Raw genomic sequence first — 24533 nt, forward strand, 5'->3', positions numbered from 1 at the left:
GATTTCAGGACATTCCATCCAAATGCAGAAGAATACATCTTCTTCTCAAGTGCACATGGAACATTCTCCAGGATATACATCTTGGGTCACAAGTCAAATCTCAGTAAACTTAAGAAAACTGAAATCATATCAAGCATCTTCTCCAACCACAATGCTATGAGACTAGATATTAATTATGAGAAAAAAAAAGAAACACAAACACATGGAGATTAAACAACACGTTTCTAAATAACCAGCAGGTTACTGAAGAAATCAAAAGGGAAATCAAAAAAATTCTAGAAACAAATGACAATGAAAACCCGACAACTCAAAACCTATGGGATGCACCAAAAGCAGTTCTAAGAGGGAAGTTTATAGCAATACAACCATACCTCAAGAAACAAGAAAAACATGGAATAGACAACCTAACTTTACACCTAAAGCAACTGGAAAAAGAACAACAAAACACCCCAAAATTAGTAGAAGGAAAGAAATCATAAAGATCTGAGCAGAAATAAATGGAAGAAACAATAGAAAAGATTAATAAAACTAAAAGCTGGTTCTTTGAGAAGATAAAATTGACAAACCTTTAGCTAGGCTCATCAAGAAAAAAAGGGAGAAGAATCAAATCAACAAAATTAGAAATGAAAAAGGAGAGGTTACAACAGACAGTGCAGAAATACAAAGGATTATAAGAGACTATTATGAACAACTATATGGCAATAAAATGGATAGCCTGGAAGAAATAGATTCTTATAAAAGTTCAATCCTGTAAGACTGAACCAGGAAAAATAGAAGTTATGAACAACCCAACTACAAGCACTGAAATTGAAGCTGTGATCAAAAATCTCCCCAAAAACAACAACCCAGGACCAGATGGCTTCACAGGCGAATTCTATCAAACATGTATAGAAGAGCTAATGCCTATCCTTCTAAAACTCTTTCAAAAAACTGCAGAGGAAGGAACACCTCCAAGCTCATTCTATGAGGCCACCATCACCCTGATACCAAAACCAGACAAAGACAACACAAAAAAAGAAAACTACAGGCCAATATCACTGATGAACATAGATGCAAAAATCCTCAACAAAATTTTAGCAAACAGTTCAGCAACACATCAAAAAGCTCATACACCATGATCAAGTTAGGTTCATTCCAGGTATGCAAGGATTTTTCAATATATGCAAATCAACCAATGTGATACACCATATTAACAAGTTGAAAGATAAAAACCATATGATAATCTCAATAGATGCAGAAAAAGCCTTTGACAAAATTCCGCATCCATTTATGATTAAAACTCTTCAAAAAATGGGTCTACAAGGAACCTACCTCGACATAGTAAAGGCCATATAGGATAAGCCTACAGCAAACATCATTCTCCATGGTGAAAAACTGAAAGCATTCCCCCTAAGATCAGGACAAGACAAGGGTGTCCACTTTCACCACTATTATTCAACATAGTTCTGGAAGTCCAAGCTACAGCAATCAGAGAAGAAAAAGAAATACAAGGAATCCAGATCGGAAAAGAAGTAAAGCTCTCACTGTTTGCAGATGACATGATACTATACATAGAAAAGCCTAAAGATAGTATCAGAAAATTACTAGAGCTAATCAGTGAACTTAGCAAAGCTACAGGATACAAAATCAATACACAGAAATCCCTTGCATTTCTATATACTAAGATTGCTTTGGCAATGAAAAACCAGAAAGAGAAATTAAGGAATCAATTCCATTCACCATTGCAACAAAAAGAAATAAATATCTAGGAGTAAATTTACCCAAGGATACAAAAGAACTGTACACAGAAGATTATAAGACACTGATGAAAGAAATCAAAGACAACATAAACAGATGGAGAGATAGTCCATGTTCCTGGGCAGGGAGAATCAATATTGGAAAATGACTATACTACCAAATGCAATCTACAGATTCAATGTGATCCCTATCAAATTACCAATGGCATTTTTCACAGAACTAAAACAAAATATTTCACAATTCATATAGAAACACAAAAGACACCGAACAGCCAAAGCAATCTTGAGAAAGAAGAATGGAGCTGGAGGAATCAACCTTCCTGACTTCAGATTATACCACAAAGCTACAGTCATCAAGAGAGGATGGTACTGGCACAAAAACAGAAATATAGACCAATGGAACAACATAGGAAGCCCAGAAATAAACCTATGCACCTATGTGTACCTTAATTTTGACAAAGGAGGCAAGAATATACAATGGGGCAAAGACAGCCTCTTCAATAAATGATGCTGGGAAAACTGGACAGCTACATGTAAAAGAATGAAATTAGAACACTTCCTAACATCATACACAAAGATAAACTCAAAATGGATTAAAGACCTACAGGTAAGACCAGAAACTATAAAACTATTAGAGAAAAACATAGGTAGAACACTTGATGACATAAATCAAAGCATGACCCACCTCCTAGAGTAATGGAAATAAAAACAAAAGTAAACAAGTGAGACCTGATTAAACTTAACAGCTTTTGCACAGCAAAGGAAACTATAAGCAAGGTGAAAAGACAACCCTCAGAATGGGACAAAATAAAAGCAAATGAAGCAATAAGCAGCTCATACAACTCAATGCCAGAAAAACAAACAACCCAATCAAAAAGTGGGAAAAAGACCTAAACAGATATTTCTCCAAAGAAGACATACAGATGGCTAACAAACACGTGAAAAAATGCTCAACATTGCTCATTATTAGAGAAATGCAAATAAAAACCACAATGAGATATCACCTCATACCAGTCAGAATGGCCATCATCAAAAAGTCTACAAACAATAAATGCTGAAGAGGGTGTGGAGAAAAGGTAACGCTCTTGCACTGTTGGTGGGAATGTAAATTGATACAGCCACTATGGAAGATGCTATGGAGATTCCTTTAAAATCTATGAATAAAACTACCATATGACCCAGCAATCCCATTAGTAGGCATATACCCTGGAAACCAAAATTTAAAGAGATACATGTATCCCATTGTTCATTGCAGCACTATTTACAATAGCTAGAACATGGAAGCAACCTAGGTGTCCACTGACAGATGAATGGATAAAGAAGTTGTGGTACATATACACAATGGAATATTACTCAACCATAAAAAAGGAATGCATTTGAGTCAGTTCTGATGAGGTTGATGAACCTAGAACCTATTATACAGAGTGAAGTGAGTCAGAAAAAGAAAGATAAATATCATATTCTAATGCACATTTACGGAATCTGGAAAAATGGTACTGAATAATTTATTTACAGGGCAGCAATGGAGAAACAGACATCAAGAATAGACTTACAAACATGGGGAGAGGGGAGGAGAGGGTGAGATGTATAAAAGAGTAACATGAAACTTACATTACCATATGTAAAATAAATAGCCAACAGGAATTTGCTGTATGGCTCAGGAAACTCAAACAGGGGCTTTGTATCAACCTAGAGGGGTGGGATGGGGAGGCAGATGGAAGGGAGGTTCAAAAGGGAGGGGATATATGTATACCAATGGCTGATTCATGTTGAGGTTTGACAGAAAACAACAAAATTCTGTAAAGCAATTATCCTTCAATAAAAAAATAAATTGAAAAGAAAAAAAGTTTTTTTAAAAAACAGGTTAATAAGAAGCAACATGGATGGAGTCTTTGATGAAAAGAAAACAATGGGACAGAACTAATATTTTAAAAAACAATTCAAGAAAATATTCCAGAAATAAAGTAATATCTGAATTTAAACATTTAAAAGGCCAATTGTGTACCCAGGAAAAAATATCCAGAATGATCAACTCTAAGATGTACCCTAGTAAAATGACTAAAGACGAAAAAAATCTCCAAGGCCTCCAAGGGAAAAAAAAAAATCAAACAACTTACAAGTGAAGGGGATTTTGACATCAGATGTCTCAAAAACAACATACAAAGCAAGACAAGAGAATAGCATTTTTAAAAGCAAGGAATAGAAGTATATGAACCAAGAATTTTATATCCAGTCAAGCTGTCATTCAAGTTTTAAACATGCAAGAACTCTAATAACACGATACCTTTGAGCCCTTTATAAGGAATCTTCCAGGAGCTTCAACCAGTCAAGAGACTGATGGGGTTCAGGACACACCACCCAAAAACATGGTACCTCGGCATAGAATGATCTAAGCTGAAGGATCACAAAAACAGAAGGTGCAGGAAGGATTCTCTGACCTTCCCCTGAAGCAGGTCATAAGACCCTCAAGTGAGAGATAGCTCCCCTTACCTGGAGGAAGGAGACATCCTTAGCTCCAGGATGGAGGAGGCCAAGAGGAACAGGAATGTGCCGACCTTGTTAAGGTCCCCCGGGTGACTCAGTTCATATCCTTTTGTCCTATCACACTTCCCGCAACCTTCCATTCTTCATCAAACCCAGTATAAAAGCACTCAGGTTTAACCTCTTCATCTTTATTTCCATATGAATGCTCCCATGTCATGTAAAACTCAAACAAGCTTCTCTCTTGTTAATCTGTTTTCTGTCACTGACACCCAGCCAAGAACCTAGAAGAGTATAGGAAGGGAGAGGGTATCGCCTTTCCTGCAAGATGACAGGGGAAACTTCAGGAAAACGGTTCATATACTTAATATAGTAGATTGAAGATTAACACAGAGAGATGAAAGTGGAAGAATATTATCTTAGAATACTAATTAGAAAAAGCCAACTTAAAATGGGAGGAAAAAGGGATGAGATAAGTAAAATGATCAAGATCAAGTACTGTTGCATAGGAAATAGAAGGTTAGCAGACACATCAAAAACTGACAGACTGGAGAGAAGGTTAAATAAGGAAGCAGGAAATTATGAGCACTGTAAAAGGATAAGCACAAAAGAAACCAGTAAAATAAAGGTACAAATTGTCCTAAATACCAAAAGAAAAATTTTAAGTAAAAGAACAAAGGAAACGCGTTACGAGGAGAAAGAAACAATATCGTATTATAACACTCATAATAATTTTAATGTGAAACAACATGACAGAGAAGAGATCAAACCTATCAGCCTTATCCATAGAAGTGAATGGGCTTAACTCACTTTTCATAAGGAAAAAGATTCTTAGTTTGACTCACAAAGTAAGACCCAACTATATGGTGAAAACAAGAGACCTACCTGCAACAAACTAATTCAGAAGGATTGAAAATAGAGGGAGGGGCAAAGATTATATCTATATACATATATTTAATGGAAACAACAGCAAAAAAGCCCCCACCAAGTTACAATTCTGATATCAAGCAAAGTAAAATTCAGGTCAAAAAGCATTAGACCCGATCAAGGATACTTTTAAATGCTAAAAATATCCATTTATAATGACAATATAACACACTTCTCTCACTGGACAAGAGTAAGTGAAGATGCAGAAGATGTAAATAATATAACCAATAAGGTAGATTTTTACAGAGTATACGTATATATAAAACTTTGTACCCTAATAGTAGGGATACACCTCTTCTCAAGTGCAGCTGGGACATTCACAAACACTGATCACACACTGTCATACAGAAAATACCAGCAAGTTCTATATAGTAGAAACATTATAAATAACACTCTCTGATCTCAATACAACAAAACTAGAAATTACTAACATTTTAGCAAGTAGTTTCCATACGGAAAAAAGTTAAAACCTTATATTAAAGTCTATGATGAAATAGAAAATAAAAATCAAATTTTTGTAATTGAAAAAAATGAAGTACTACATATCAGAATCAGTAGACTACTGCATTTTTAAAGTTATCAGAAGAAAATTCATAGCCTTAAACCCATTTATCAACAAGAATGTAAATAAGTGAATTAAACACCCAGCACAAATACACACGTGCACACAGACTATGAATATAGCAAAACATAAGCCAAAAGGAAGGAAATAATAAAAACAAAAGTAGAATGATAAAGATGCAATAAAGTCAATCAAATTAATAATCCTAAATCCTGTTTTTAAATTAATAATCCAAACAAATCACAAGTAACTTAATAAAGTAAAAAAGAGAACAAAATTCTACAAAATAAGAGGTGACTAAGGAAGACAATGTTAAAATTAAAAAGATTTTAAATCATATTGCAAATTTCTATGCAAATATATATTAAAATCTAGACAACATGATGATTTTCCAGAGAAATAAAATATAACAAATTTGACTCCATTGGAAAAAGAAAGCTTAAATAGACCAATTTCTGTAGAAAAATTGAGTTACAGAAAAACTAAAAAAACACCACGTCCAAATGGTTTATGAAAGGATGACCACATAGCCCCAATGCAATATAAATTGTTCCAGAGTACTGAAGGAAAATGTCAAAATTCTTTATGTGAAGTAAGTATAACTTTGCTTCAAACCTGTTAAAGACAGTACAAAAAAAAATTACAGACCAGCATCACATATCAATGATAAAGTTCTAAATAGCTTATTAACCAACAAAACCTAATACTACATTAAGAAATGATACACCATGGCTAAGTGAGATTTATTAAAGGATTGCAAGTTTGTTTCAATATTCAGTTTAGTTCAGTTGCTCAGTTGTGTCCAACTCAGTATTAGGAAATCAATGAATATAATTCACCACAGGAATAGATCTAAGGGGACAAACATGATTATCTCCATTGGTATTTTAAAATGTATGACATTTTTAATACATTTAAATGTATTTAGAAATATATGACAAAAATTTAAGAAAACAGAAATCAACAGGTACATTATTAAGTAAACAAAACCCAAAGCTAGCATTTTTCTTAATGGAGAAACACTAGAGGTACTTCCACTAACATTAGGAACAAGGTTATGATGCCTACTGTCTCCACTACTATCCAATATTGTTACTGGAGGAATTAGAGACTGCAATTAGACAAGAGAAAGTAATTAGAAGACTGCATGCGTGCTAAGTCTCTTCAGTTGTGTCCAACTCTTTGCGACCCTATGGACTGTAACGCTCCAGGCTCCTTTGTCCATGGGATTCTCCGGGCAAGAATACTGGAGTGGGTTGCCATGCCCTCCGCCAGGGGATCTGCCCAACACAGGGACCAAACCTGCATCTCCTGAGGCTCCTGCATTGTAGGCGGATTCTTTACCACTGAGCCATTGGGGAAGCCCAATCAGAAGAATAAGAATTGGAAAATAATAAGTAAAACTATCTCTATTTCTAGATAGTGTGCACTTAGAAAGCCCTAGAGAATCAACGATAAACTCAAACAGTAAATGATTTCAAGAAGGTAACAGAATGTAAATTAATACAAAGAAATCAATCAGTAGACGTAATAGTAGAGAAAGCCCATTCATAACAACAAAGAAGATAAAATATTGTATTAACCAAAAAATTTATTTGGGTTTTTCCGTAACACTGTATGGAAAAATGCAAACCAAATTTTTTGGTCAATCCAATACTTAATGAGCAATATGCAAAACCTACATGAATAAAACTTTAAAGCACTCCTGAAAGACACAAAGGTGGACTTGAATAAATGGACAAACATGCCTTGTTCTTGGATAGGTCAATTTAAGATCCCAAAGACATCAGCTATACCTAAGGCAATTTAAAAATATAATGCAATCCCAATAAAAATACCAAACATTTGCAAAACAGACCTAGAAAAGTTGATACTAAAGCTCACATGGAGAAATAAGTATGGCAATTCCCTATCAAAAACTCAACAACATTTTTTGCAAAAACAGAAAAATCCATCCTAAATTTCATGTGGAATCTCAAGGAACCCCCAAATAACCAAAACAAACTTGAAAAAGAAGAACAAAGTGGGAAGACACATTTTTCAATTTCAGAAATAATTACAAACCTACAGTAATCAAAATATGTGGTACTGGCATAGAGACAGACCAATAGACCAGTGGAATAGAAAACAGAGTCCGGAAATAAACCCTCACATAAATAACCAAATGATTTTCAACAAGGGTGCCAACGTCATTCAATGGGGAAGACAGCCTTTTTAATACATCGTGCTGGGAAAACTGGATATTCACATGCAAAAGAATGAAGTTGGACCCTTACCTAAGACCATATACAAAATTTAACTCAAAATGGATCACAAATCTGAACATAAGAGCTAACACTGTAAAATTCTTAAAAGGACACATGGGAGAAAGATTCATGACATTGGATTTGGTGATGATTTTCTTATACATGATGCCAAAAGCATAACAATAAGGAAAAATTGACAAATTGGGCTTCACCAAAATGAAAACCTCTGTGTCCTCGTTACACAAAAGACACTATCAACAGAATAAAAAGGCAACCCATGGAATGGGAGAGAATATCTTCAAATCACATATCTGATAAGGGATTAATATCCAGAGTACATAAAGAACCAAAAATACATAAAAAACCAAAAATACAAGCAACAAATTTGAATACACATTTCACCCAATAAGAATACACAAAACAACCAATAGGCACATGAAAAGATGTTCAACATCACTAAGCATTAGGAAAATGCAAATAAAAATCACCCTTTAGAATGGCTACTATAAAGAAAAAGCCCAGAAAATAACAAGTGTCAGTGAGGACATGGAGAAATTTGAATCCCTTGTGCCCTGCTGTGGGAATGTAAAAAGGTGCAATTGCTATGGAAAACAGGATGGTGGTTTCTCAAAAAAAAATAAAAACAGGGCTTTGCCAACACCACCGATGTCACCTGGAGCCACCCTGTACCATCCCACCATGGTCAACCCACAGTGTCCTTCAACATTCACTGTCAATGTGAGTCCTTGGCCATGCCTCCTTTGAGCTATATGCAGACAAAGTTCCAAAGACAGCAGAAAACTTTAGTAAGTGTGTCCAACTCTGTGCGATCCCACAGACGGCAGCCCACCAGGCTCCCCCGTCCCTGGGATTCTCCAGGCAAGAACACTGGAGTGGGTTGCCATTTCCTTCTCCAATGCATGAAAGTGAAAAGTGAAAGTGAAGTCACTCAGTCGTGTCCAACTCTTAGCGACCCCATGGACTGCAGCCCACCAGGCTCCTCTGTCCATGGGATTTTCCAGGCAAGAGTACTGGAGTGGGGTGCCACTGCCTTCTCCGACCTAAATGCCTATGTATTAGCAAATGGTTGAATAAACCATGATACATGGTACATCCACACAACAGATGACCATGCAGCTGTAAAAAGAGAATGAACTGAAAAGGACTGATTCTCAGGATGCATCGTAAGTGAAAAAGGCAAGATAAAAATGAGTATCTATAGTGTGCTACTCATCATGTAACAGGGGGGATAAGAACATGGGAAATAGATGGGGAAACAGTGGAAACAGTGTCAGACTTTATTTTTCTGGGCTCCAAAATCACTGCAGATGGTGACTGCAGCCATGAAATTAAAAGACACTTACTCCTTGGAAGGAAAGTTATGACCAACCTAGATAGCACATTCAAAAGCAGAGACATTACTTTGCCAACAAAGGTTCGTCTAGTCAAGGCTATGGTTTTTCCTGTGGTCATGTATGGATGTGAGAGTTGGACTGTGGAGAAGGCTGAGCACCGAAGAATTGATGCTTTTGAACTGTGGTGTTGGAGAAGACTCTTGAGAGTCCCTTGGACTGCAAGGAGATCCAACCAGTCCATTCTGAAGGAGATCAGCCCTGGGATTTCTTTGGAAGGAATGATGCTAAAGCTGAAACTCCAGTACTTTGGCCACCTCATGCGAAGAGTTGACTCATTGGAAAAGACTCTGATGCTGGGAGGGATTGGGGGCAGGAGGAGAAGGGGACGACAGAGGATGAGATGGCTGGATGGCATCACTGACTCGATGGACGTGAGTCTGGGTGAACTCCGGGAGTTGGTGATGGACAGGGAGGCCTGGAGTGCTGCGATTCATGGGGTTGCAAACAGTCGGACACAACTGAGCGACTGATCTGATCTGATCATTTGTGCAAAAAGAAATACAAGAAGGATAAACCAGAAACTACTGACATTGGTAACCTATGGGTGAGAACACAGTAGAAAAGATGGGAGATGTGTATAGAATGAGTGAGGGTGAAGAGTAACATATCTCTGAGTATATATTTTTGAGTAATATATACTACTGACTATATTTTATATATGGGTATATATACTACATATAAAAAGAAATGCATACATACATGTGTATATTTTCCATATATTCAATACATATATATTACATAAAATGTAATATATGAATCGTTATTCTATAATATACATATACTTATATCATGCTTATATTCTATATATACACATATATGTATTTATTTATATTTATAAAATAAATGGACCAAGCTATAGTTCATCAAACGAATGAATCACACTCAGGAGGATGGGGAGAACTAAACCAAGTAACTTCTGAACCTAGCATTTGCACCGTATGCTCCCAGGCTAAACAGAAAAAAGAAAACTAAACAAATATCAAAGATTACTTATCAGAGTTTATCCTCCAAAGAGGACAGATTAGCAACTGAAATTACTTTCTGTGTATCCTAGGTCTGAGCAAATAAGTAAATACACTATGAAGAATAAAAGCCAATTTTCTTTTAGAAATAGAAGTAAAAAAACAAGCACAAGTAAGAATGAGGCCTGTGGTTTGAAGTAAATGTGAAGGTATCAATATGAACTCATAATTTTTGACATTTCAATAGATAGATATATAATAATTAGACATATGTGTGGAGGCTATATGGAACATAATGTAATATAACACCATAATATGATATAATGTAAAATAAATAATATGTATAGCTTAGGTCTATCTGCTAGGGCCTCAAAGCTTGATTTCTCAGGAGCAATGAGCACATCTTAATGCCAAAATCTTGTCTTCTAAATGCGATTCCCCACCAAGAGGAACCAGGGCCCGTTGGAGAAATAGTTGATTTCAGGGTTGGGCCTGGGAAAGTACAAGATGACCCTGGAAATTCTTGCTATGCCAGAAAGTAAAGACATGCTCAAAGAATAACAGAAACATTACCAACAAGACACAGGAAGCAGCCTGAAGAGCTCCCACTGGGCAACTCTGAGCCAATTTCAGCATGAAAATTAAAAATGGTAGTAACAGATTATAACCCTTGGAATGAAATTAAGAATCCATGAGTCCATATTGATAATGAGAGACCTGGAGCTGAACAAGGCATTGGTCAGGGTCCAAGAAGTCCATAGTACAGTGGGCAAGACAGCCCCAAACAGATGAGCACAGGGAGAGTACCCCTCTCACATACAGGGCGGCACTAGCTCCCTACTGACAGCTCCCTGGAGAAGGTGCTGCTGGCTGTGGGGAAGGGCCTGGGTGGGGAGGACTCACGCGGGCCCTTTGCGCATCCGAGGCGTGCTCATGGCCCACTGCTTGATCTTGTTCAGGCTCTGCTCGCTGATGAGCCGCTGGCCCTCAGAGGGCATGCAGTCCACGTACAGGTTGTACAGCAGCAGCGCCTCCGTGTTCTTGCGCAGGGCGTTGGCCTCGCCCACACGTCGTGTGAACACACGTGGGTCCTCAGCACAGAAGAGGAGCTGGATCCTTGGCACCCAGTACTGACAGATCAGGAGGGGTGACCTTCCTGGGGTTGGGTGGAGGGACAAAGGAACAGCCAGTGGGGCCCTCTGGGCAGGAGCACTAGAGTCCGGCCTGGCTATGCCACTGATGCACGGGGCCCTGAGCAAGTGACCCCATCCTATCTGTGAAAGGGGTACGACAATGCTCCCTGTACTGCCCACATCACAAGTTGGATCATGATTGGATGTGAAAGTGCTTCGTTAACTGTGAAAAGCTGGGCACGGACAAGGGGTTTCACAGGAGTGGGCTATTCAAGTGCCCATTCCTGGATGCCACAGCCAGGGCGGACATCACTCATTGATGGGCCTTGGGCTCCTTCTCAACATGACACTGAAAACACCATTACCAGCTGCTCAGAGGTGACATATCAAATAACGACCAGCTGCCCTTCCTGGGGTCTCTGAGTGGTGGGTCCTCTGATTCTCACTGGTTGGGGGACAGACAGCCACAGGACAAGAGAGCAAGGGGGAATTCAGACCTCAGCTGGTTATGCCCTGGGCAGGGGCCGGCCTCAGTCACAGGCCAGGCTGGGCCTGAGCTGGGGGTCTGCCTGAGGGAGGGCCAGAGACCTCGTACCTTCAGGCGTGACGCCACCATTCAGGATAGGCTTCCCCGTCTCATCTCGCACTAAGCCATCCTCACTCGTCTTGTGCACTAGGTACAGCTTGTTCTCCTTGTCGTAGTCCAGGACACCGACATTGCACCATTTGTACTTCAGCTTCTGACTCTTGGGGTCCTCTGAAATAGGAGGGGAGTCCATCAGTGCTCCCGGCTGTGGGGTGGAGTGAGGCTGCCGCATGTGGGCAGTGGGTGCTAGGAAAGGTCTCGGTGGTCACTGATCTGGCCTCTCTCCCGCCACACTGACTCCCTTTCTCTGGCTGCAGCAGAGTGGGGGCCCTGCCTCCTCCCAGCTGAGCTGGGCAGGAGGAGCAGAAGGACCAGGCCTCTCTGCTCTGGTCTCTGCAAGGCTCCATCAGGGCAGCGAGAGACACAGGCCAGCAGGGCTGGGACCGGGAGGCAGGAAAGCCCGAAGCCAACAGATTCGGTTGAGGATCTAGGTATAAAGCTCACCACATCCCAACTGGACCCTTTCGAGGCTGAGGGAAGTCCTGAGGCTGTATGTGGCAGCTGAGCCCCCAAGCCCCTCCATCAGAGCAGGGCAGGGTAGAAGACGACGCTACCCTGCATTGGCTTTGAGTGGGCCTCGGGGCCCGTTTGATCAGAATGCGCCCATGTCCTGGCCTGAAATTTTTGACTCCTCTCGCTTACCTCCTGCCACTGCCCCCCTCCCTCATCCCTCTCCAGCCACACTGGACATCTGGCTACCCCTGATCTAGAGCTGGCTCCTGCCTCAGAGCCTCAGCGGCGGCTGCGCCCTCTATCTACAACAGTCTTCGCCCACATCACCTCGATGCTGGCTCGTCCCCTGCTCAAGTGGCTTTTCCTTGGAAAAGCATCTCTGCCTAAAATAGCACCTTTGCCCCCGGCACTCTCTGACCCTGTCTGCATATCTCACAGAGCCTGAAGTCATACTGTGTACACATCCTCTCTGGGCTGGAATTCCGAGGAAATGCTCCTGCTGACCGATGTCAGGCAGGTGAGGACAGGTATGATAAACCTCACCGGCTTTGGTTCTGTTTGGCTTTTCCCTTCTCGTCCTAATTAGTTCCCTTCCTGAAAATGCTGACCTGTTCTTGGCTCAACTTAGAGGGAAAGATGTCACGAGAAGCCCCCAGCAGAAGCCCCTGGCAGAAAGGCTCCCGACCTGTCCCTCCCATTAGAGCCGCCACTGAGGGCCCTGGCCGTGTGAAGCAGAATAGGCAGAAGCGCCTCGGGGAAGCCACTGCCTGGTGCATTTAAGGTTAATGCAGCCCCAAACTTTCCGCTTTTATCACCAAGAATCGGAGATCTGGGAACAATTGAGTTAAATTATTTTTGTAATTAAGTCCAAAGTAAAGGGATCATTCTGGGTTTCTTGTCTAGTTCAGAGAAATTGATTCCAGCATTAATGCGTTTTTAAATTGAAACGCAAACTTAAAGCTTGCACAATGGACTTGCTGTGGGCCCCCTGGAGGTTGAGCAGTCTGAGAACCAGCGTGGCTCCTAGAGTCCTGTCTCCCGTCTGGGTGCCGGCCCATTGGGCTCACTCCCCACTCCACAGCGGCATATCCACGCACGGGGCAGAGAGCAGAGAGGCTCTTGCCCGGCACAAGGGGACGGCCACCTTCAATCTCAAGACCCGGACCTTCCTAGGACGCCTACGTGGAGACTAGTCATGCAGGCCAGGGCGGGAACCATGGAAGCTCAGCCTGGCTCTGCTCTGGACAGCAGCGGACTGGAGAGAGCGTCCGAGGCTGCCAGGGCAGACCTGGGGCCAGAGGAAGGACAGACACAGACAAGTTTAAGGTCTGGCAAAAGTGTGCAACATTACTGTGGGGATGTGGGTGTGGGTGTGACAGCAGTTGTGAGCGGGTGACTGTCGACATGTGTGTTTGTGTGGTGAAAATGTGCGTATGACTGTGTACATGTGTGTGAGGGATGGTAGGTGAGCGTGACAGTGGGCTTGTGAATGTGTGTGTTTGAAAGCAAGTATGTGAGTGTGTCATAGTGTGTGTGCTGTCCATGCAGAGGTGAAAGCCAAGAGGCCACAGATACAGGTGGGGCAGAGGAGTTTCTGGGTGATAGAGTGGAATTGTGCCCCTTATACACACTTCAACATGTCTAATAAGCCTGCCTATTTTTCATTACCAATAAATCAAAGACTTTTCTTTAAGACACAGCTGTCCCCTCCCCAGCCCACCAATCCATGGCACCCCTGACCCCTGCCTTTCCTCCTGTGGGGCCAGCCCTCTGGCCTGTATCCTAGCTGGGAGGGAGGCCTCAAAATGTGGGGCCACCGCCTCCCACGGTTGAGGCTCAGGACAGCCAAGGAGTCCGTGGCTGGGTTGCTGCCAGGAGAGCATGGTGCAGACCAAGATCCTGTCCTCCCTGCCCCCTCTGGCCCTGCTCACCATGCCCCAGGAAGTCATCAGTAGGCAGGAGGGCTTTGCCAGGGACAGGTTTCCTGTTCTGAGACCCTGGCTCCAAGCCCATGTTGATCCACTCGATGGGAGTCCGGCAGTCAAACTCCTCGTTGTCAAACACCTGGGAGGAAACAGCAGGTGCTGGGCAGAGGCAGCTCATCCTGCCAGCCCCTGTGGGCTGAGCATGCGAAGCTAGAGGTGCCCGGTAGCCTCCTCCCTGGATGCAGATGCACGTCTGGGGACCAGGGGCCCGAGTGCCCCCTCTGCTGCTCACAGGGCTCCGTGAAACCCTGTCCAAACAAGCTACCCTGACATTCAGGCAGAGGGGTGACTGGGGACTCAGAGCAGGCCCTCTCTCCCACTGGCCAGGACCACCCAGCTCAGGATCAGTGGAAGAGGCGGTCCTTGGATTTTCCTGAGCGCCCACCCTGACTCGGAAATGATGGCGATTCAGGTTGTCAGGAGGGTAATGTGCATCGAGATTCCACTCTGTCTCCCCAGATGCACTGCCAGGCAAGAGACAGTCAGGGCCATGGAGAGAAGAGCAGGGAGGTGGGTGAAAACCAGAGCAGGCTATGCTCTCTCTTTCTCCTCCCTGGACTCCATTTCCCCACAGAACTCCAAAGAGGCTACACAGGTGCCCTCCTCTACTCCAGCTCTCTCCAGCCCAGTGACCCCAGACGCAGTGGTCAAAGGGAGCTGAACGCTACTCCACAGTCCCTCTGGGCCGCTTCTTGACGTCCGAGGAGGGGGTGGGGCCAGAACTCATGCACAAAGGCTTCCCCAGTCTCCCAGAGAAGAAGCAGAGAATCAGCATCCTATGGGTGCTGGGCAGCCCCCCTCCCCGCCACCATGCCCCAGCCTAGGATGTTGAAACTCCCCCTGTGGAACAGATGTCCTGTTTGACATGCAAGTGCTTGTCATTGCCAGGGGATCCCCCTTTTGAATTTGACCCCTCTGCTCAGGTCTTGCACCCCCATCTCCTGACCATCAGCTCTCCATGGACGCTGGACTCACCTTCAGTGGGAGATAGATGGGGAAGAGCGGGTCGTGACCCTGCTCAATAGTCTGGGGGTTGTGGGGGTCTGGGTGCCTGGGCATGAGCTTGTCGGAGTTGATGCCCTCGTTGGCCAGCAGCTGCTCAATGTCCAGGCTCAGGTAGAGCTGCTTCCTCCTGCCCGAGGGAGACGGAGGGAGCTCATGACATCTCAGCTCAGGTGAGTCGCCCCCTCGGGTGTCAGCAAGGGCCCATGGAGTTGAGGCAGTAAAGGTGGGGCTCAGGGACCCCTCCAGGGCTCTATGCTCTCTGGAACCCATGAGGAAGTAGTGTGGTGGCTGGAGCCGCTCTCCAGGGCTCCAAACACCCTTGCATCCTGCCTGCAGTCCCACCACATTGACTTAAGAGCCACCCTCCTTGATTTCACAGCAAGGAAAGCAACGTGTTTCCACTAAGAAACCAAAGGGCTAGAAGAGCTGATTGGAACACTTGCAACACAGACCCATCTAGGTAACCTCTGCCGTGAGGATGGTCACCTAGCTGCCTACCATCCATCACCCCTTGCGGTGGGTAGATGCTACCTCCCACCGCCGACCCAGCCATACCTCTCGATCTCAATCTTGCGGGGGCACTGTCCCGGCAGCACCATGTAGGGCACCTGTACTTTGGGCTCGTAGGCCTGCAGCGGGAAGTCAGTCTGGGTGAGCAGCTTGGTGGTGGACCCGATGCGCTCGCGCTCCAGGCGCTCCTTGAAGTCCTCAGAAACCTCAAAGGTTCTGACTGCAGGCAGGGGCAGGGGTGGGGACTCAGGCTGGGGCCTGACACCCCCAGCACCATGCTGGGCAGGGAGCAGGCATATGGCTTTGGGGCAGGGGGAGTTCAGAGTGGGCCTGAGGCAGGGAGAGGCCAGATGTACACTGGGAGCCCCGGGGGATCCTGAGCCTGGAGGACAAAGGGCTCTGGCAGGCCTGTTTTGGGTTGTGCTCTCTCTGCCCAGAGCCAGTCTCCTCGATCGTTCTCCTCCATGCTGCCCATGACCCTGGTGCCAGTAGCTTTTGCTCAAGCCAGGTGCTGAATCAAACTACTCGCCAAGATTACAGCTGGATAGGAAGGTGAAGTGGTAACTCCCTGCATGTCTGGGTGGGTTCCTGCCATCCCCACCCCGCAGGCCCTGCCAAGCATCTCGGGGTCTGAATGCCATGCATTCACTGGGACCACTTCCAGACATAAGGCATCCTCAACACTGTAGGAGAGGGTAGCACCACCACCCTGCCCCCACGGGGTCCCCAAGTCACAAAACGGCCATCCCTCCTCAGACAGGCTTCCGTTCCAGGTCTGAGGGCAGGGGAACTGGGGAGAGAGACCCACTGGTAGGGTGACATTTCAGTTTCCCGGGACTCAAGATGTTAAGTGGGAAGGAGAGTCTCAGGCAAGCCAGAGAGGTGGGGAGGGGGTGTGGAAAAAAGCTTTGGGAGATGAGCCACCTTTCCCAGGGCCGGGTGGAAGGGGACCTTTGGACTGCTTAGTGATGTCCCCCAACCACTCCCCTGGGAGGTCCTAGGAAGCCCCTGCCTGGGCCTCACATCTCTGGGGTCAAGATGTAGCCACATGGCAGGAGGGTCCACCTTGGGTGTACCCACTCTACAGGCTTACAGAAGCTTCCAGAGGCTGAGCAGGGGCCATCGCCCTGCAGCGAAGTCAGCTCTTCTATCAGAGCTGCCGGGTGCTGAGGGAACCCCACGCTATCAAAAAGCCCTGGACCAGAGGCAGTTTTCAGATTCCTAATCATCTGCTCTTAAGCCTGTGGGTCCGTAACACACTCCACCCCAAAAATCCTGAGCTTCTGGGCCTGGCCCTGCCCCTGCAGGCCCAGAGCCCTAGGCATCATCCCAGGCCTCCACAGCCTCCACAAAGCCTTTCGCCAAGAACCCTGACTGCCACCACTCTCTGACCCTTCTGGGCTGCTCTTCCTCATGTGGGTGGGGACACAAAGCTGCTGACCAATGCTTCTCCCATCCCTGCCCCTGCCATGGATGGTGGGAGCACCATTCCCAGTCCCCCACAGCCCTTGATCTGTGGTCTGTAACCATTCTCTAGGCCACAGATATTTGTAAAACTGCTGACCGCAGTAGGCTGAGTCCTCACATCACTGCACAGTGGCACATACATATGATGTTTCCTCTGCCACCTCTGGGGAGTCACAGACCACCACCCCTGCAAGAGGCCTGTGGGTCCCAAGAAGGCGAGTCTGGACAGTGCCAGCACACAGCCAGGCCTCTCCTGGGGGTAGAGAGGAAGGGCAGACAGCCGGGACCATGGAGGACCTGGGCCTGATCGAAGGGGGTGTCCTGCCTGCTGGCCAGCCAGGAGGGTCCCCCCCAGTTCCTCACTACCTGTCAGGGCCCCTCCCTGCTCACTGCCTCTCTTGGAGCCACCCTCTGCTCCCTTCTGCCACTGGGGGCTGCCCCGCACCCTGCAGGCCTGTCCCAGACCTTACAAAACTCATCACGGAGCCTGAGAGGAGCATCCTTCTTCCCCTCCCCAGCAGTGACCTCCCCGGCACCTTCCTTCTCCAAGCCCTGTTTCCGGTACTGTGGCCTGAGCTGGAGAACAGCTCAGACACAGTCCTGAACTCCTCCAAGCCCGTGTTCCAGGGGAGGCAAGAAATATACCTGTCAATTTCCCACTGTCCCCATCCAGGCTGAGAGAAATGAGGCTCCAGACCTCAGCAGCCCCAGTGCACCTGGGCAGCCTTGCCACACAGAGCTTTGCTGAGAGTAATGACTAAGCAACTGTGCTTCACTGAGCACTCACCACGAGCGGGGCCCTTGCAAAGCACCTTGTGTCTTACTATCCCCATTTTACCAGTGGAGGAAATTGAGACCCTCAGCCAAGAGCAGACAATCTCCCTCAGGCCAGAGGCCCTGCTTTTGAAGGCACCCACCCACGCAGCCCTGCTGGGCACTGACCTTCTGGGGTGAACTTGTCAAGGTCAGCCTGCCACAGGAGGTCCAGGTTTGTGCAGGGGCCATGGCACACTTCCTGAAACCAAACCCCACAGCCTTGAGGGAGCGTAAACATCCTGAGGACAGGCAGGATCTGGAAGGATCCCCAAGGCCAAGTGTCTTCCCTGAGCCCACTAGGCTGCACTCCAGGGGCACAGGAACAGGGATGGGAAAGAATCAATGGAGAGGAATTTGCACAATTCCTCATTCAGAGGCCAAAGTGGGTGACAAGCTATAGACACCTGGGACACCCTGGCCCAAGCCCGCTCTGGTCATGCACAGGCCCCCTCCTCTCTCTGAGAACAGTCCTGGCGTGTGTCCAGGGGCTGGGCCACAAGACAGAGGTCCTCTGCCTAAAAGCATCCTAAGGCTGTACGGGACCCACGGGGCTCTTTTCACCCTTCCCTAGTTATATCCCTTTCCTTCTCCGTCCTCCCCCGCCCTCCATCTCTCTACTCCTCTACGTGGGCCATGGCCTGTCAGGGATCTCCAATCTTTGTACCTTCTGTTCCCCCTGCCTGGAACACCCTCCAGACCCCATCCTACCCAGAAAATTCATACCTATCTTGTAGATCTAAGCGGTACATGACCCCCTCCCCAGCCACAGTTGGGGGCAGGAGTGGGGAAATATTTCCCCAGCAACCCACTGCCCCATGACACTGGGCATATGGATGACAATCCTCGTGTGCTGTCACCAGGGATGGATGGGCAGATGGGTGGGTGGGTAGAAAACTGCTAGACTGATAGGTGCATGGATAGATGGATGAAAGGAAGAAAGGGCAAATGGAACCCACAAGGAAGGTTCAGGCTTGGTAAGGGCATGGCTGCCACACTCACCCCAAGTTTATCCAAGCTTCCGGGGCTGAGGATGTCAGAGTAGAATCCGCGCTGCTTCATCAGGGGGTACTTCTTGTCAGTGCCTGTCAGGGGCAACTTCCGGGGCTGCCCCAAGTCTGAGGGCATGGGTGGGGTCACGGACAGAGGTAAAGGTGGGGTCTTAGGGTCAGGGCTTGGAGGAAGTTTCTGTGACCCAGAATCTGGTCCCTGAAGAATCCTCCCCAGGTCACGCTCCAGGTCTTTCAGATTACACTCGGGGCCCGCAGAGGTCCATCTGCACTCTCGGCCCTGAGAGGCCCTTCCTGGGCTGTGGCCTTCTCTGTTAGGTTGCTCCATGCTGCTTTCTCAGGGTGATGTCCCAGCCAGAGTTCCTAGGACAAGATACTGACGTCCACTGGGCCCTGGTCAGCCTCAGCTCAGCTCCCAGGGCCACCAGAGTACAGGGATGTCTAGTCGGCCACCCCACAACATGCCCCAGCCCCAGGGATGGAGAAGAGAGAGGGGCGTACTCTCCTAACCTGAATATTACTCAGCTGCAAAAAAAAAAAAAAAAAATGCCATTTATAGAAACATGGATAGACCTAGAGATTATCGTACTAAGTGATTTAAGTCAGACAGAGAAAGACAAATACCATGTGATATCACTTATACTTGGAACCTAAAATATGGCACAAATGAACCTACCTATGAAACGGAAACAGACTCACAAACATAACGATCGGGCTTGTGGTTGGCAGGGGTGGGGCGTAGGGGTGGAGGGAGAAGGATGGACTGGGAGTTTGGGGTTGGCAGATGCAGACTACTGCCTACAGGATAAACGGACAATAAGGTAATTCTGTACAGCACAGGGAGCTAGATCCAATCTCCTGGAAAAGTGAAGTGAAGGTTGCTCAGTCGTGTCCGACTCCTTGTGACCCCGTGGACTATACAGTCCATGGAATTCTCCAGGCCTGAATACTGGAGTAGGTAGCCTTTCCCATCTCCAGGGGATCTTCCCAACCCAAGGACTGAACCCAGGTCTCCTGCATTGCAGGCAGATTCTTTACCAGCTGAGCCACAAGGGAACCCCAAGAATACTGGAGTGGGTAGCCTATCTCTTCTCCAGTGGATCCAATCCCTTAGGATAAACCATAACGGAAAAGAATATTTTTTTAAATGGCTATATGTATATAAGCATAAGCCATTTTTTAAAATGGCTATATGTATATGAGTCACTTGGCTGTACAGCAGAGATTGGCACAACATTGTAAACAAACTATACTCATTAAAAAAACTTTTTTTTAAAAAAAGGCAGTCAGTCTACAATTATCTCAATAGAAATGTCAATTTAAAGGAGGGCATCTCAACAAAAAGAAACAGAGGCCTGGCCCAAATAAGGCCCCCTCCCACTGCCCGGTCCTATTTCCCACCCGCTGCCTGCAGGAGCAGTGGGACAGGTCTCTCTTTCAGCAGCGTGTTTGGCGCTCCGTTATCTCCACTTTAGCCTGGTGGGACTGGCCGGTGCAGGCCGCTATTAGTTTCATGGCAGGAGAATCTTGCCTGGCCTGACCCGAAGGGTGGGGCGGGCAGCCAGACTGTCTGGGGCAAGGCTACCCAGCAGTGCAAAGCATCCTGTGGCTGCTGGAGTCCGCTTCTAAGAAGGGGGTGGTGAGTTGGCAAGACCACTTGAAGGCACAGGAAGCGCAGATGGTGCTCTGGCAGCAAGTCCCACACTGCGAGGCCAAAGGCCAATCAGCTTTCCACCAGTCAAGCATGTCCCACCAGAACTCTGCTCCCTGAATCTACTCCCTGGTGGCCAGCCGTCCCCAGGGGCAGGTGCTGAAAATGACACTGAATCTGGCCCACCTGTCTGCCGCCAGCCCTTCCCAGAGCATATTGAAGACAAAGGACCCACTGGCCCCATCATGGCTGCAAATCCACAGGTATCTGCTTCATCTTTTAACAAAATCACCAAACAGAAAGAGCATGTCTTCTAGAGGCTGGGTCAAAGCCCCACACAAAGGCATTCCATTCCCTGGTCTCCCTGGTTCTCAGATAGGCTTGACCATGCGTGGCTGTTTCCTGGTGTGTTATAAGACTGATAGACGTAACAGGTGCAGAAGCGTCCAGGAAGCTGCAGTGTTGCTGGGGGCAAAAGGAGCCAGTGACGAGTGCACATGCTGCCCCTGGAGGCCTTTTCCCTCTGAGCAGGTTGGCAGTGGGGTGTGCATTCAGGCATGTCCCAAGACGGAAGATGGGAGAGAGGTGCAGACTCAGAATCCTGTTTCCCCTCCATCCGTCGGCCCCACACAAGGATCAATGGATCCCTTCCAACCTCACCCAGCTCTGGACACCTGGACTTCGCCAGTGTGCACAGGACCAGTGACAGACAGGCAGGCAGACAGACAGAAAGAACTTTGCCTCCGGTCACAGTCTCACAGGTGACAGCAGTCTGCACATGGGAATGGGTGTGGCTGGTAAGAGAGAGGACATGGTCCCCAGCAAGGCCTCTGCTGAGCACCCTCTCATTTGTGTGAGGGAACTGGCCGGTAGGAGGGCGAGGTGGCCCTGGAAGGTGCAGCGCTGGGAATGGTGACTGGCACTGGGAGTTTAGATGTAGTTCACACATTATCTTGTTTAAATCTCTGAGGTGGGAACTGAGACTATTCTCAATTCTCAGAGATTCAGAGGTGGGAAAAACGAGGCTCAGGAAGGGTAAGTGACCTGCTCAAAAGGCACTACTGGAATGTGAACACAAGTTACTGTTTCTCCAGGAAGATTACCTGGGAGCCCCACTGGTGTGAGTCAGAGGAGGCTTCGGGTTGGAGTCACAGGCATTCAGCCCTGTGTGACCTGACCACCCGCCGGGCACTTGGCTAGATGGACACAGATGAACAAGGGGCAGCTACTACTAGAATCCCCAATGCACAAACAAGGAAACCAAGGTCCATGGAAGTTAAGAAACTCGGAAAAGGCACACAGCCAAGAAGTGGCAGAACCATAATATAAACTGAGGTATCCGCCTCTGGCTAGCCTAAAGATCCTTGTCCTTGGCTTTACAACAGTGGTTCTCAAACTATGTGCCAAGGAGCCCTGAGGTTCAGCAAGGTGAGTGCCTCAGCACGAGGGCTTCTGAGCCACCCACTCCTGAGCCACCCAACAAGGACCCTGCGCCTTTATCTGTTTCACATGGTAGGGTTCCGTTCAAGCTCAAATGCAACCATTTCCAAGTAGCATTCATCTCTGGAACCTCAGCACCTAGCAAGGGACTAGCACGGGCTTGGCCCATGGCAGATGCCTAGAAAGCATTTGGTGAGTAATTGCACGAATGACTGAATGAGCGGGGAAAGGAAGGGAGGAAGTTGATCCTGTAAGCCTTGTGAGACAGCTGCAGCAGCACTCTGCCAATTTACAGATGAGACAATGAGGACTAAGAAGACTGGACAGTGGTCAGGCTCAGCAGAGGGACTGGATGGCCGGTGAGGACCAGAAACCTGGCTCTTTTCCTCATGGGAAAGGAGAAGGAGGGGGCTACTCTCTCAGCAAGGGGGTGGAGCAAAAACATAAAAATTTTAAAAGTGGTCTCGTCAGTATGGAACTTATCTACAAGATTGTTTAAAAGCGTGGCCCCCACTCCTTTGCCACTGAGCAAAGACAAGAAACCGCTTGCGGGCTCGTGGGCAGAGATGTGAACCCTGAGCCAGGAGGGCGTCCTCCTTGGTGTACACTTGCCCCCCGCACCTTATTGAGCTCCCCCTGCAGGTGTTGGCCCTGCGACCCCTCAGGCCCACCGACCTACCGACCTACCGGCTCCACCGCAAATGGTGTGGGGGTCCGGCTGCCCGTCTCTATGGAGAGACGCTGGGTCCGTTGCTAAGGGGCGGGACCATCCGGGAAGGCTCGCGGGAGCTTCCGTCAGTAAACCTCCGTAGGTCTGCACTGGTGTCCCCTACACAACGCCGGACTTGGTTCCTCCCTCCCAGACTCGCGCAGCTCGTCCACCCTGGACTGGTCCACCTCCAGGCGGCTGGATGGGGGTCGTCGGGAAAGCATCAGCCGTCTAGGCTCTCAAATCCAGCCTCCATTATCCATCTCCCCTCCCAGACTTTTCCAGAGAAAGAGACAAAATGTGCAAAAGCTGTTTTCAAAGTATGAACAACAACTCTAAAGGGTCCACTCTGAATCCTGGTTAAAAGAAAAAAAAAAAAAAAAAAACAAAACAACACAACAACCCCAAGTTATGTAAATAACATGGGAAGAATAACTGGGGAAATTTACAAACTGAAGTTTGTATGTAAGGCACGATGTCAGAAAGATGGTCAGTTCACTGTGGGAAAGGGTCGTTTCTGGACCCCCACCACCACCCAAGACTCAGCTTAAACACACACACACACACACACACAGCTGCTGCTGCTGCTGCTAAGTCACTTCAGTCGTGTCCGACTCTGTGCGACCCCATAGACGGCAGCCCACCAGGCTCCGCCGTCCCTGGGATTCTCCAGGCAAGAACACTGGAGTGGGTTGCCATTTCCTTCTCCAATGCATGAGAGTGAAAAGTGAAAGTGAAGTCGTTCAGTCGTGTCCGACTCTTCGCTATCCCATGGACTGCAACCCACCAGGCTCCTCCGTCCATGGGATTTTCCAAGCAAGAGTACTGGAGTGGGGTGCCATTGCCTTCTCCGGCACACACATACACACACACACACCCACCTAGAGACTCAACTTAAACACACACATACACACCTGCAACTCCACCTCAGCCCTCCTCCGGGTGGGCAGTGGATGTGCCCAATACTGAGAATTTGGGGATCTGAAGGTATATAGATGCCCTCTGTACCTACCAGTCTTTCCATGTTTCTATAAGGAGAACAGGTGGATTACAAACCAAAGACAATGTAAAAAATAACTCTACCTCAACCTGAGAATCCCTGCCCAGAGCCTTCTCAGAACTGGCTGCATTTCATAGATGGGAAAACTGAGGCTTGATAAGACAGGTTAGTATTGGGGTGGGGGGGGAGCATGGTAGGACCTGATGCTCATTATGTATGCAAATAGCTGATTTTATTTGATGTTTTAGTAATGCTGACTTGGTGCCAGGCCTGTGCTGGGGACTAAGTATCCAGATTTGAACTGGACCCTGCCCCTGCCATAAAATGTCTACTTAGTGGGAGAGAGCCAGAGATACCAGGTCACAAAGAACCCAGAAGCAGG

General features: G+C 46.7%; 1 protein-coding gene across 1 annotated transcript in view; it reads right to left on the reverse strand.

Annotated features, from left to right (window-relative positions):
• DNAH1 (dynein axonemal heavy chain 1) overlaps positions 1-24533 on the reverse strand; it is an 87592-nt gene that overhangs the window by 54296 nt on the left and 8763 nt on the right. The window contains exons 3-9 of the mRNA XM_055557473.1: positions 19344-19714; positions 18471-18543; positions 16107-16281; positions 15522-15678; positions 14493-14625; positions 12058-12219; positions 11233-11485 (exon numbers count right to left, since the gene is read on the reverse strand). Of these exons, the coding sequence (XP_055413448.1) occupies positions 11233-11485; positions 12058-12219; positions 14493-14625; positions 15522-15678; positions 16107-16281; positions 18471-18543; positions 19344-19679 (1289 nt within the window). The 5' untranslated portion in view covers positions 19680-19714. The remainder of the gene's footprint in view (positions 1-11232; positions 11486-12057; positions 12220-14492; positions 14626-15521; positions 15679-16106; positions 16282-18470; positions 18544-19343; positions 19715-24533) is intronic.

Source organism: Bubalus kerabau, chromosome 20 (assembly GCF_029407905.1).
Source record: "Bubalus kerabau isolate K-KA32 ecotype Philippines breed swamp buffalo chromosome 20, PCC_UOA_SB_1v2, whole genome shotgun sequence".
Lineage (NCBI taxonomy): Eukaryota > Metazoa > Chordata > Mammalia > Artiodactyla > Bovidae > Bubalus > Bubalus kerabau.